Raw genomic sequence first — 12,768 nt, 5'->3', positions numbered from 1 at the left:
AGGACACAAGATCAGACAATGGAGAGAGCAAGATGCTATAAGGCAGAAGGAGAGTTATTTTTGCTTTATTGACTGAGGCAAAGCCATTGATTGCATAGATTAGATTAGCATGTGGGATGTATTAAGACTAATATGCTATTATGATTATTCTTCTGAGGAACAAAGAAACTGTTCAAAAATGGAACATTCACTTATAGTAAGAAAACGCTATTAAAAACTGGATCTGGAGAACTGAGTATTTTATAATAGGAAAGGCACTGAGACAAAAATTCCTATTGTCCTCATCTCTGTTTAATTTATATATTAAATATATCATAAAAACACAGAATGGGGAGAGATGAAATTTAGAATCAAAACTGGGGGTTGAAACACTATTTAAGATATGCAGATATGCATTTTGTTAGCTATAAATAAAGAGCTCATTTGAAAGTGAAAAATGGAAAGTGAAAATTCTGTGTTAATGTTAAATATTGAGAAGGTAAAGCTAATGTCAATAGGTGTTTTAATGGTGAAGAGGTGAGACGGTTGATCACTTTGCTTTTCTGGGCTCAGGAATAGCTGCAGATGGACAGTGAGCTGGGGAAGGAAACAAATTAGTCCTACAGAAGAAGGGAATGAAAAACGTAGCCAAGAACATGAACATTAAAGACATTTCTATGAGAATGGACATCAGAACAGTTAAGGCAATGGTCTTTATGTGGTAATGTAGGGCTGGACATTGAGAAACAGCAAGAGAAAGGAGATAGATACAGTACCTTCCAATTACTAAAAATTCTATTGCTAGGAGAAATTATTCATCTGGCCCTGGACTAAATAAAGAAATAATCATTAATTTCTAGGGAATTATCAGCACCTACATGTTTTGTGTTTGTGATGTGAGACTAGAAGAAAATGACAGTGTTTGGCAAGGGTGAGGGACAACAGAAGGCCAAGACAGAAGATAAGGTGGATGGACTGAGGTTACAGAAATAGCCTTGGAAGAACTATAACTTATTCTGGATGCAGTTCAAGATGGTGAACACTTGACCATGTGATCAGCAGGCAATGAACCCAGCTGGATGGCATCTAACTAACCAGTGAATTATATCAGGTTGCATTCAGACATGGCACTCCCCTCTTACAGTGTAGGACAACACAGATACACCACTTTTACTGAGGGCTACACCAACCTTTATGTTAGGGCTGCAATAGAAAAGGGAGCAAGACCACATACAAGCTTATTTAAAAGTGGGCAGAGCAAAAAATCAAATGCTAATATTATTTCTTTTCATTCATTTTATTATGTAATAACTAATTGAAGAACTGAGCACCTACAGAGTACATTCTACCATATTTGCACGAGTTCTACTGTCTTGATAGGAAAGGGCAAAACCTACTGTTGTAGGAACAAAATGTTCTGGAGTGCATTTCCTGTCTGGGTCACACTGATCCACGCATATTGGGAATCATCCAGTGGTTTTCCAGAAGTTAGTATTCTAAACTTGAAATGGTTCATGGTATTCCAGATATGGTGTTAAATCAGGTTGTAGCCAGTCCAATATAATGTCCACAAAACTTGTGGATTGCTGCAATATTGCAATCACTGTTAGAAGACCATGGGTTTGACATGGATGGTTATGACCACAACTTTAGCTAATCTCCTCTAATTGGTCTCCCACTATGCACATACATACATATATATATGCCTATATAACCAAATACCCTCCTTTCTCCCTTCTCCTTTACTTAGCCTCTTGTCCATGGCCCATAGCTGTTATGTGATCTAGGGGGGGGTTTTCCCCTTCTTTCTCTCTATATCCTTTTTTTTTTTTTTTTTGGTCTATGACTATACAGCAAATAAATAAATAGGTGTGGTTTGCTTGCTTGTTTATTTGTTAGACTTATATGGCCACCCATCTTGTAAAACACAACTCTGGACAGTTCACAACAATAATAACACCAAAACCTATCCCAGCACCTGGGAGAACAGCCAGCCCTTTATGGCTTTCCAGAAGGCTGGGAGGATAGGGACCTGCTAGATCCCAAGGGGAAGGGTGATCCACAGGGCAGGGGTGATCCACAGGGGCTGCTATGGAAAAGGTAGGATCCTGATCCACCAGATGGAAACTAATGGGGCATATAATAGTGGTGTAAGTTTTCCATAAATTAAAAAAAAAAATCTTTGCAAGCTATGATGTGCCAGTTACAAGCAATTCTTCAAATGTTTGGGATTAGGCTGCCAATCAGTTACAGGTTTTCCTTGAAGTTACTACATCATCATATTTCCCCAAAGACAATTTGATTAGAGCTGCAAAGTTCTGTCTACATGAAAAAAAATACCCACTAAACAAATTTGGACATTTTGTCTCAATCAGAGAAACTGGGGAGGTATAAATATTTCCAAAACTCATTAAATTTGGGGAAGATGGAGGTTCTAGATATCCCTGGTTGTTAGGGATGGTAGTGGTTCTACAGATCTGTGCATAGTATTTCTACACATCAGTTTGAGCACTTCTCCAATTTTTCTGGAAGCAAACTGTGAAGCAAAATTTTTGAGGGTGTTCATGTGTGTGTCCAGGATTAGCATTCTGGCAAGCAATAATGATATCTTAAAAAAAAACAACCCTTATTCTACTTGATGAAACATAAACTTGGACTTCTTAATGGAGCACCAGACCACTGAATGTATAAATAAATGTCCTTCTGTTGGCATGCAACTAATATTTAAAATATGTCTAGTTTGCCTGAAAGACCAGGTTAGCTTCCAATGCTGGCAAAATGTCACATTGGAATAAATCTTCCCTAATAAATCACACTTATCTGTACCCTAGAGCTTTTTTGTTTTTGTTTTAAAACAGGACCAGCAGGATCCTGAACTCATCATACATGTATTTGGAATGGACTGAGAATGTTTAATTGATGCATGCTTGTGTCTCAACACTGTCAGATCTTGTAATATAATGTTTAGTACAATGCTTTGAGAAGACTGTTCAAGTCCATGCACAGTAATCAGTAATGACACCCAAAGCACAGAGGTGACTCCCCAGCGTATTGGTGACAAATATAAAAATGCAAGCTAGCCTGCATAAGCTTTAAATGGGGTCCAGATTTTGCAACTGTGTGTCCTCAAGGCTGTTATTAGACATGAAGGTGACGAGAAGAAAGGCAGTCATTCCTTCACCAGCAACACCAATTATAGGAAACATGAATGATTTACATTTCTGTTCTTTAATAAAAATCAATTCTGAGTTGGGTATATGTGTGTATGTATGTATGTATACACACACACACACACACACAGTGTATATAGTGGGAGGACAAATCTAGTGGAAGCCTAATAGGCAGAAGAAAATAGAGTAATTGGAGGTTGCTGTCTTTTCACTTTCAATGGGAAATTATTTGAAGAGACAGCCAAGAACTCTAAACCGCAGAAGCCCAGAAAAGTGTCTTCTGTGGTGACTTTAATGGTGTTTGCTTAAGGAGCTGTCTTTTATCTCTGCAGACGTACTTCAATGACAATATTCTCACACTGATACGTACGTTGGTAACGGGAGGGGCCACGCCAGAACTGGAGTCACTAATCGCTGAAGAGAATGCACTGAGGGGTGGCTACAGTACCCCACAGACTCTGACCAATAGGGACAGGTGCCGGGTGGCTCAGCTGGCCTTGTTGGATGGACCTTTTGCAGACCTTGGGGTAAGGACATCACAAGGAACGGAAGTTATGGAAGATTTGCCTACGATTATCCATAAAATGTGTTCTGGTGGAGCAATGGATACATTTGATTCATTATATGTATATGCATACTGAATAGCATTTGATTCCCATAATCAAAATAAACAGATGGCTTAGGGACAGTTGGAAACCTTGATAAGTAGAAATGTGTTTTCTTTTCTTCCTCTTCTCTAGTTTCCTTGCTTTTCCCAAAGCAAGGTAGGACAGTCCTTACCTATAAAGGGTTCTTCTCCTGGTGAAATCCAAACTGTCTTGGTGAAAATTGACAACATGAACAAATGAAGCCATATGACATAGTAATTCCCAAGACTAGAGCAAGAAAGAAAAAGTCACTTCTTCTTAATCATCTTAGTTCAGACTACATTGCTCTTAATTTGTGAAATAGCTGGTCTCTGGAACCCAAGCTTGAGTGTTCAATTACCATAAGAGTCACTTGGTGTTCCCATTTCCAGCTGTTTGGTTGTGGATAGGGTTGTTGTTCTGAAGTACAATTAGTGAGATTGTGCACCTTCTCATGCACACATTTATTAGCTGTTTCAAGATTAAATATTTAAATGAGACAGTTCCTTGAGTAATTGTCTCTCACTTGCAACAGATTGCCTTACAACTTCTTTCCTTGGCATGGAACCACTGATTTAAATTATCTTCCTCATGTTCAGTGTCATAATGATAACTGAGGTACAGGGGGAAAAAAACTACATCTCTTTTATGTATTTGTTTTTTGTTTATTGTTTCCTAGGATGGTGGTTGTTATGGAGATCTATTTTGTAAAGCTTTGAAAACTTACAATATGCTATGCTTTGGAATATACCGATTAAGAGATTTCAATTCAAGCACGCCTAGCCAATGCACGAAACGGTATGTGGAAATTCTTTGAATTCTTGGCTGATCCTTGTTATTTTAAATGTTTTTAACCATTCATTAGATTTTTACTAAGGAAGCAGTTGTTCAATAACTTTACCTGTTAGCTTCAGATACATTGTTGCTTTTGCGCAGAAATAAATAGAAATATATATATTTTTTAAATAAAACAGTCATTTCTAATAGGACATACAGATGTCCACCCTGCAGACCTGAACTTTCACATTTCCCACATTTCTTTCTTGAGTGGGATGTTGAAGGGAAAGGAAGAAAAGTTTTTGTGAGCCTGGGGGATGATATGAATTGTAATTTAACCTTATTTCTGGATTTTGTTTTGCTTTCTTTTAAGATAAAAGTGGTGGAAGTATTGGTAATCCATCTAGCCCAATCAGATATATGTTTACTTGGAAGCAAGCTTAGTTTCCTTTCTTCTGATTGCTGTATTTGGGAAAATCTCACACATGACATTGTCCTGAGTAAAAGTACTATATAATCTGTGCACAAAAGCTATGCACAATATTATTCTTTCCTCCACCCCCACCTAAACATCACCCTGGGGTGCTTCCACATGAAGAATTAGCACCAATTTGAAAGCAGCTTCAGATCTCTGCATTCCAGTATCGGGGACACTGGGAAGCTGAACAGATTTATTTCTGGCTCGGCTGCGGCTGCTACTGGGATAGGTTCAAAGGATTTTGTTTGTTTCTTTGTTTTTATTTCTGAGATGCTGGGGCTCCATTTCCCCACCGGAAAGATTTCTTATCTCACTCCTCTTTCTGGTCTTGTAAGGGGAGGGCTAGCCTGACAGATTTCCAGCTCCCCTTCTGTAACCCAGACACAACACACAGGGGAAAAATGGTTAAGAGTTGTGTCTGTTTTTCGTTTCTTTTCATCTAAGAACTAGTAAGCGTTCAAAGAGCCAAGCTAGCAGCCTTTTCGTTTTTGTGACTTTCTGCAGCCCAGTGTGGGACAGGGGGCTTGACCCCTTGTTGTCAGCATTTTGACTCAAGAGGAGAGAAGGCAATCACAGATCCCCTTCAAGGGGGCTTGCCACAAATGCTGAAGAGAAAGACGAGATAGAAATTGTTTTGATAAGTAAAATAAATGAACCAATAGCATCAGTGTGTAACCACAGTGAGCATTGTCTATTTCCATTTTACTTTTAACCTTCGTGCACTCCTTCCCAAAGCAAATATCAGCCTTAATGCTGTACTCCAAAGACGCTGCAGTTCTAGATCGGCCAAAGAGATAAGACTAAAGTTGGAAAACTCAGAATTGTGAATGGTCAAGGAAGAGAAGGAGTGGACAAGGAAATAATGAAATTTGAAAAACTAAGAAGGAGAAATAATGAACATTGAAAGACCCCAATAAGGGAAAGGATTAAGATGTAAAGAATAACAAAATGGAATATTGTGATTCTCATTGATCAAACTATTTCTCAGAATGCAGGACAAACTCTCTTCTTTCCCACTAACAGGATAGAGTAGCAGCTGGTTACCCAGTATGGAAATCTACCTTTTCTTCCTTAACCATCCTAATCAGCTGGTAATATTTGTTGGGTACAGCTTGTACTTGTAAACCACTGAGAAACTGTAGTCAATGACAGCATAATACATCTTTTTCGCCTGTCACTTGGGTTAATATCAATCCTGTGCTCCAAAATATGTTCCCTTGATTGGAAGTTCCCAAATGTCCTGAAGCCCCCTACAAAGAATATGTGCTTTTCTTGAGATAAGCTTGGCTTTGCAGACAAAGTCGTACCTTCCCCTCAAATTGCAATTGATGGAATTACAGAAGCAATGCAGCAACCCCCTGAGAATTTCTGAAGGGCCAAAAATCTGACCCTTATCAGCTAAAAATGGTATTCGTGTACAGCTCAGAACAAGGAAAGCTAATGGAAGGGAAGTAAGACCACTGTCCTTTTTCTTTTTCAGTTTTGTTATAGCCAACCCACCTTATGAATTTGAGCTTGTGCCGACAGATTGGATCTTCTGTTTGATGCAGTATGACCATAATGCTGGCCAGTCTCGGGCTAGTCTCTCCCACTCTTCCCATTCTTCTTATGCATCTAGCAAGAAAAGCTCTTCAGTGCATTCTCTCCCAGCCACTGCAAATCGACAGAATCGCCCTAAGACCAGAGACTCCCGGGAAAAGCAGAAGTACGTGCAGGAAGATAGACTTTGATTCGTGTATCTACTCTCACTGTGTGTGAAGCTATATCCACCACTCATACTTCCCTAATTGGTGTGTCCAATAATAGCTTCCCCTGTTCTCCCCGGCATTCCCCATGGATTTCCCATTTTATACACATATTTGGCATATGTATAACAGTGTGCATGTGGTTGTCATTTTTATTTCAATACCATGAAACCCTTAAGCACAACAGCAACAAAGCAGACGGACCAAACATAATTTATGACACAAAGCAGATTGAAAAGAGTGAAGAGCAGATGTGAGTAACTCCCTCCTAAAACTGCTCTAAATATCAGAACGACTTGCATTTCTAGTGTGATCACTGATTTTAGAAGTCAACTCCAGAAACAAAGTTCCCTAATGTAAGAGTTGGGGCAGGGGGGACTTCAAAATCACACATGAAATTGGGATTTTCCCCAATGGAATAATTTTGCAAGCACCAATGAAACGTACTAAGGAAATGAGGAAATTCAATCTCTTGGACTGCAGACAGCATGTGCCTTGCACACTGTTTTTTTCATAGTCTTACAGCACGTGCTTTTATACTAAAGCAACATTGGGAACTCAGTGCCTTCTTCCCTTTAAAACCAAAATACTAAAAATGGTCAGGGGTATAGTTTTCCAGTTGTAATGATTTAACCTTTTTTTTTTTAAAAAAAAGGTTCTAATTGCATATTAAATCCTGTCTATCCTACTATGCGAATAACCATATTTTATCTCATTTTTGACATTTAGGATGAAAAGCTACATGTATCATAAATATTGAATGCAACTCATTAGAATCTTCCTTCCTGAGACTTTTACTTCTAATGAAAGGTGAATTTGTCACCTGATGTACAGAATAAATGGGGTAAAATCTTCCCCCACATATCAAAGGAGCATATATATATAGAATGTTCAGAACAGAGCAGAAAGTTTTCTTTATTTAAGTATTAGTCCCCCATGGACCCCTTCTCCCTACTTGGAGAGCTTAATTTAGTGCTATGAATACCTCAAGAAAAGGTAGGATCAGGTTTTAGCTAATGGACTTGGCAAGGTTGTATAACAATGACATGTACCAGTTGATTTTACCAGATGAAAGAAGCCACCAAACAGGTAGCTTTATACTTCTTTACATTGGTAACCCGTCCAGTAGATTTGCCAAATCTCATTTCCTTATTGAGTGTTGAGATCAGTGTTTTCCAAACACCGGAACACATTTGATTTTTGGTTCCACACTGGAGATCTATTTCTCTCTATTCCTCAGAAAGAATCCACTTCCAGAACAATAGGTGTCCATATGTAACCGTGGCATATTTTTTCTTAATATGGCCCCCAGCATTCTTTCTGCCTGCCCATTTGCTACTAAAGCGATCCCATACTTCTGAGTATTGATGATGTTTCATAGATTCCTCCCTGCTTGCCAGTTAATCTGGCTGTATTGTTGGTGGGGTGTGTATATGCAGACAACCTCCCTGTTGCAACAGGCATATTTACAGCCCGCATGATAAAATTAAAACAGCCCATGGGGTACTTTCATTTTTTTGAGGCAGGTTTTAGCCTTACTTGCAATATGCTGATATTCTCAGCAAAACAGTTTGAGAAAATCCTGTTCTCAGAACACAGACAGGATCAACTCTGATATTTCACAGTTCTTGGCATAGGTGATATCTAAATCCCAAACATATTTACTCATTACTCTGTTTTATTAGTTTCAAGTAAAAGCACTTAGTAAAGTGGTTTGGCAAGACACTGACCAAGCTAATTGCGTTGCAGTCAATTATTTGTGACTTGTAGGAATGGAATCAAAATTGAACATCCAGAGAAGATGTTAAGTTTCTAAGCTATCAGCATTGCACTTTGGAATTCTGCACAACTTTATTTTTCCATCGCAGAAAGCTAATTCCTTGCAGTTGTATGATTCCTTCCCTACCCTCTTTTCTTTTTATAGATAGAGCTAGTTGGTTGCCTCGCATGTGCTCTGTGTTTTAGAAAGTATGTTGGGGATGGGAAAAGTTGCTAGATAGACATTTCCTTCCTCTCCGCTTCTCCAAAAAGCATGTTGATTATAAAAGCTTGCCGTGTGAATTGACAATGAAGCCAAGCACTTTTACTGACAACCTCTGGTTTAATGCAATGAGAGCTATGCACAAGTACATCCTCTTTTGATCCTGATGATTTGGAAGATACGGTTGCTGGAAATCATTTCAGATTAATATTCTTCCCTTCCCAATCAGTATCCCTGTTCCAGCCCCAACTGGAAAGCAGTATTGTGGTCCTCTTCTGCCAGTGCTTGGTCGATCATGGAAGTAAATTAATGCACTTTTGCAAAAGAACTACCCCCCCCCCCCACCCCAGTTTGCCATTAGGCATCTTCTAAGAAACACCAAGGATGTGCCAGTTAAAGTGCTCAATGGGACATGTGACAGTTTAAAAGCCTTTTAAAACTTATGTAGCTTACTTCTCTTTCTAAAGTGCAACAAGGATGAATAGGATGGGCCAAGGTATGACCACTGCTGGTTCTGCATGAGCTAGAGAACTGCTATGGGGTTTTCCTTCTACAACTTTGTCCTTGTGAAAACTTGTGACACATTAAAGACCACATTACCAAACTTGATTCAGTTTTTATTTGTTTTTGTTTTACTTCTTTTTTTAAAAAAACTTTTCATTTTAGGTTGGTTGTGCTTTTATTCTTTCTGCCTTATTTCTACACTCAGAGTAAATTAGCTATACTTGCTGCTGCTGCTCAGCTCTCTCTCTCTGTTTTAATTCTTTCCATTTCTAAATTCTTTCATCTGCTTGCACTTCCAACTGCACGTGTCTTTGTACTTGATATTTAGGTACTCAATGAAATTGTGTTCGTATGTTTCCATCTTGTGTTGTCTATTTCCCCACTACACTCCTACCCCATATGTGTCCACCACCATCCATCTTTCCTTTTATTATGGTGTAATTAAATTTAATCAGACCCACCAGGGATTGGGAGCAGAGAGGAACACCTCTTCTGGTTTGGCTCCTTGACCTATTTTTCTGCTAGTGCTTCATCCTGTTTCTGCCAACCAGGGAAGAGATGTTCATATGAAAGCACTTGCCATTTGCATTTGATAACAAAGAATGTACCTGGGGGAAAATCCATAATATGCTCAAAATGGAGATGATCACAGCTAATTTGTTGGCTTGGGAGGGGTGATGGACCAGAAATTATCCTTTGTGAAACAAAATTCTCAGTGAGAAAGAAATCTAAATTGGGCATCTTAGGTCTCAATCCAGCAAACACATTTCTAGCTTAGAAGGCCATGTTAGTTCCACGTATGAGTGCTGACTATTACCCTTAGGCCACCTCTAATGCAGCCTTCTTATGTACTTGTCTGGATGCAGATACATATACCCTCATTCATGCATGATCACATGTCCCACATCACTCATATACCAATAAGACATCAAGATGCTTAATTGCTGTGTTAGCTGTCTTGCCAAAAAGGAAAGAGGTGAAGGAAACCCCTGGCAAATAACTCTTGAGGCATTCCCTCTGCTTTGGGCTAGCAGCATGAGCTACTTTTAAACTGGGCTTTGCATGTCTGATCTGATTTTGATCTCACCTCAAGACACCAGAAGTGTCTTCAAAGGAGAGCTCAGCCGGGAGCTGACTTCATGTGACCATCACCTTTCCTGGGGGGAGAGGTGAAGGGCAAAGAGAAGCCTGGAATCACCACTTCAGCATAGTTGAACTAGCTTTCTCTCTTTCTCTCTCTCATCTTGGAGAGGACTGGGCATTGGGGAAAGACCAGGACCACCTCAGCAGAAGCCAAACCTGAAGCCTACCGGCTAGATGTAGTTTATAAGCCCAGAGATTCTTCATCCCTGCTTTACATAGTTCCAATCCTTGGAATGAAACTTGGCAGAGGCATGCCACACTTCCACTAGAAAAATGGCACTCAGCTCACCATTTTTTCTGGATTGTGCCATGTATCACCAGCCTCTTTTACATTGCTTTCAGTCTAGAAGTATATTCATAGTAAAATCAGTGTGCATGTAGGGGAGAAGAAGTGGGGGGGGGGAAGTAATTTATCCTCTTGTATTTATGCCATTTCCCATTTGAAATGCTATTATGTCCCATGTCTACATTACTTTGGATTCTAATTGCAAATGTTTCTTGTCTGAAGTGCCCCTACCAGATACCAGAAGTGCCTTCAAGTGGAAGCTCAGCTAGAAATGAAGAATGCTTAATTATACTTAGCATTTATATAGCACTGTATAATATTTAAAACAACTTCATCAGGTAGGCCAATAGTATGCTTCTAGAGCAGAACATGAACTGAAGTAAATATAATTGTCTGTTACTGACAGGTTGTCAGAGATGGATCAAGGAGAACGCATTAAAACTCCAGCTCAGCCATAATAGTGCCTGTGTTCACATAATCCACTTAAACAGGTCAGATAGGAAATACCTTGGCCCAATATGCTAATCTTTGTTCAGCTTGGTTAGGGTTTTTGTTGTTGTTGTTGTTGTTGCATGCATCCTGACTTTTTCTTTATTTTATAGTTCACTGATATTATGCAAATCCAGAAAATGGGTTAATTCAGCTATCAGATTAAGTGTTGGTGAATGAATGTACAACCTCTGGGGGATGCAGCAAGTTGCTCCCTTTTAAACTATCAGAATTCTTTTGAAAGTAAAATAAAAGCAGTGTAAATACACAATTGTGTAAAGAAAGGGTGTGCTTGAGTCCACCTTAGTGATTGCTAAGCTTGTTGGCAAGACAATGGAACAGATACATAATGGATGCATTATGCCTCAGTTTTCTGTAGATAAAAGGGCAATGCTATGTGAAGATGCAATGTGTGTAGAAAAAATGTTTGTATATTTAGGACAGAGGAAAAACAAATAAAATAAATTCCTGTGTAAGGTGAAATTCAGAAAAATCTCTAGGTAAAAAGGAGAGGTCTGTGCACAAAACAGCTATATCCTAATGAAACACACTGAGAGTTGGCAATGCACTTCCTTCCTCCACACTGAAGTTACTGCAGAGTGCAATATGATTTTTGATGCCAGCAGATGCAAGTCAGAGATTGCAAATGACTCAAAGGGTTTTCCCATCAACTGTGTGAGAACTAAAGCTGGGAACCTGGGGATTAGCAAAGGGACACCTGGAGGATGAAGTTTCTTCCCACGCCGATTAAAGGCATATAAAAGAATTGAAATCCTCATGATAGGCAAATGAAATGCCCAAATAGTCAGCAAATAGACAATGTTTTTCAAATAAGGATAAATAATTTTGAAAATACCATTCAGAAGAAACAGATCTGGAATCATAGCCCAACTCCTGAGAAAGTTACCAAACATAGACTACTTTGAGATACAGGACCACCTGGTGAAAGGCTTCCTATGAATGAATAGTGCTAAAGTTTGGGCAACCTGATTCTCCAAGGGTTAGACTATGAGAGAACAGGTTTCTGTGATGGATCCCTCTGTCTTGCTTCTTAAGTAAATTTGGAATTTCCTATATACTGCTTAGAAAGGTGATGAACTCAAATCATGGCTGATGCGGTCATTAAAGAGTAATTAAGATGATATTTGGACAACTCCTATGAATCTTGGTGACCATCAAAGGAGCAATGGAAATGGAAGGAGTACATAGAACATCAGATCCAAGAATGGAAACAGAGATACATCTTGTGGAGTCTGATCTTTACCCAGTCAGGTGCAGTTAAACAAAAACACTAGTGAAAGATAATCTATGTGGGATCAGTCCCACCAATGGGAGTGTCTCTGTACTACGAAAGGGGAAAGTGCCATTCATGCAGTTCCTTATATAAGTTCAACTGAAAATGCTGGCACAGTTTTTCTTCATTCCAGAATGAGCAATGCAACTAACTGAATACACTGAAGCACTAAGCCCATGTTTATACTGAAAAGTGGAGAATGACAAAGCATTGTGTATCCCTTTGCTTGTGAAGGTAAAAAACTAGACTCATATTGTTGTTCAAAAGATTGACAGTGTGTCCCTGAAGAAGCACTC

The 12,768-nt window shown here is 39.1% G+C and overlaps 1 protein-coding gene and 1 long non-coding RNA gene across 6 annotated transcripts in view; one reads left to right on the top strand and one right to left on the bottom strand.

Annotated features, from left to right (window-relative positions):
- Nucleotides 1-6,661, bottom strand: part of LOC148216917 (uncharacterized) — a 31,853-nt gene extending 25,192 nt beyond the window's left edge. For both annotated transcript variants that reach the window (XR_015793554.1, XR_015793555.1), the window contains exon 1: nt 6,531-6,661. This is a non-coding gene — a long non-coding RNA (uncharacterized LOC148216917). The remainder of the gene's footprint in view (nt 1-6,530) is intronic.
- KCNMA1 (potassium calcium-activated channel subfamily M alpha 1) overlaps nt 1-12,768 on the top strand; it is a 523,843-nt gene that overhangs the window by 503,426 nt on the left and 7,649 nt on the right. For 2 of the 4 annotated variants that reach the window (XM_088128982.1, XM_088128975.1), the window contains exons 25-27: nt 3,482-3,676; nt 4,455-4,573; nt 6,511-6,735. In XM_088128982.1, coding sequence (XP_087985108.1) covers nt 3,482-3,676; nt 4,455-4,573; nt 6,511-6,735 — 539 coding nt within the window. Of the gene's footprint in view, nt 1-3,481; nt 3,677-4,454; nt 4,574-6,510; nt 11,618-12,768 lie in introns of those variants that run through there. The other 2 variants (XM_088128983.1, XM_088128968.1) reach the window with 2 other exon arrangements.

The sequence above is a fragment of the Python bivittatus genome, unplaced genomic scaffold (genome assembly GCF_059951505.1).
Source record: "Python bivittatus isolate LINGU-HERP-01145 unplaced genomic scaffold, Pbiv_v1 ctg000050_np1212, whole genome shotgun sequence".
Taxonomy (NCBI): Eukaryota; Metazoa; Chordata; class Lepidosauria; order Squamata; family Pythonidae; genus Python; species Python bivittatus.
This window is presented reverse-complemented; position numbering and strand designations above follow the sequence as displayed.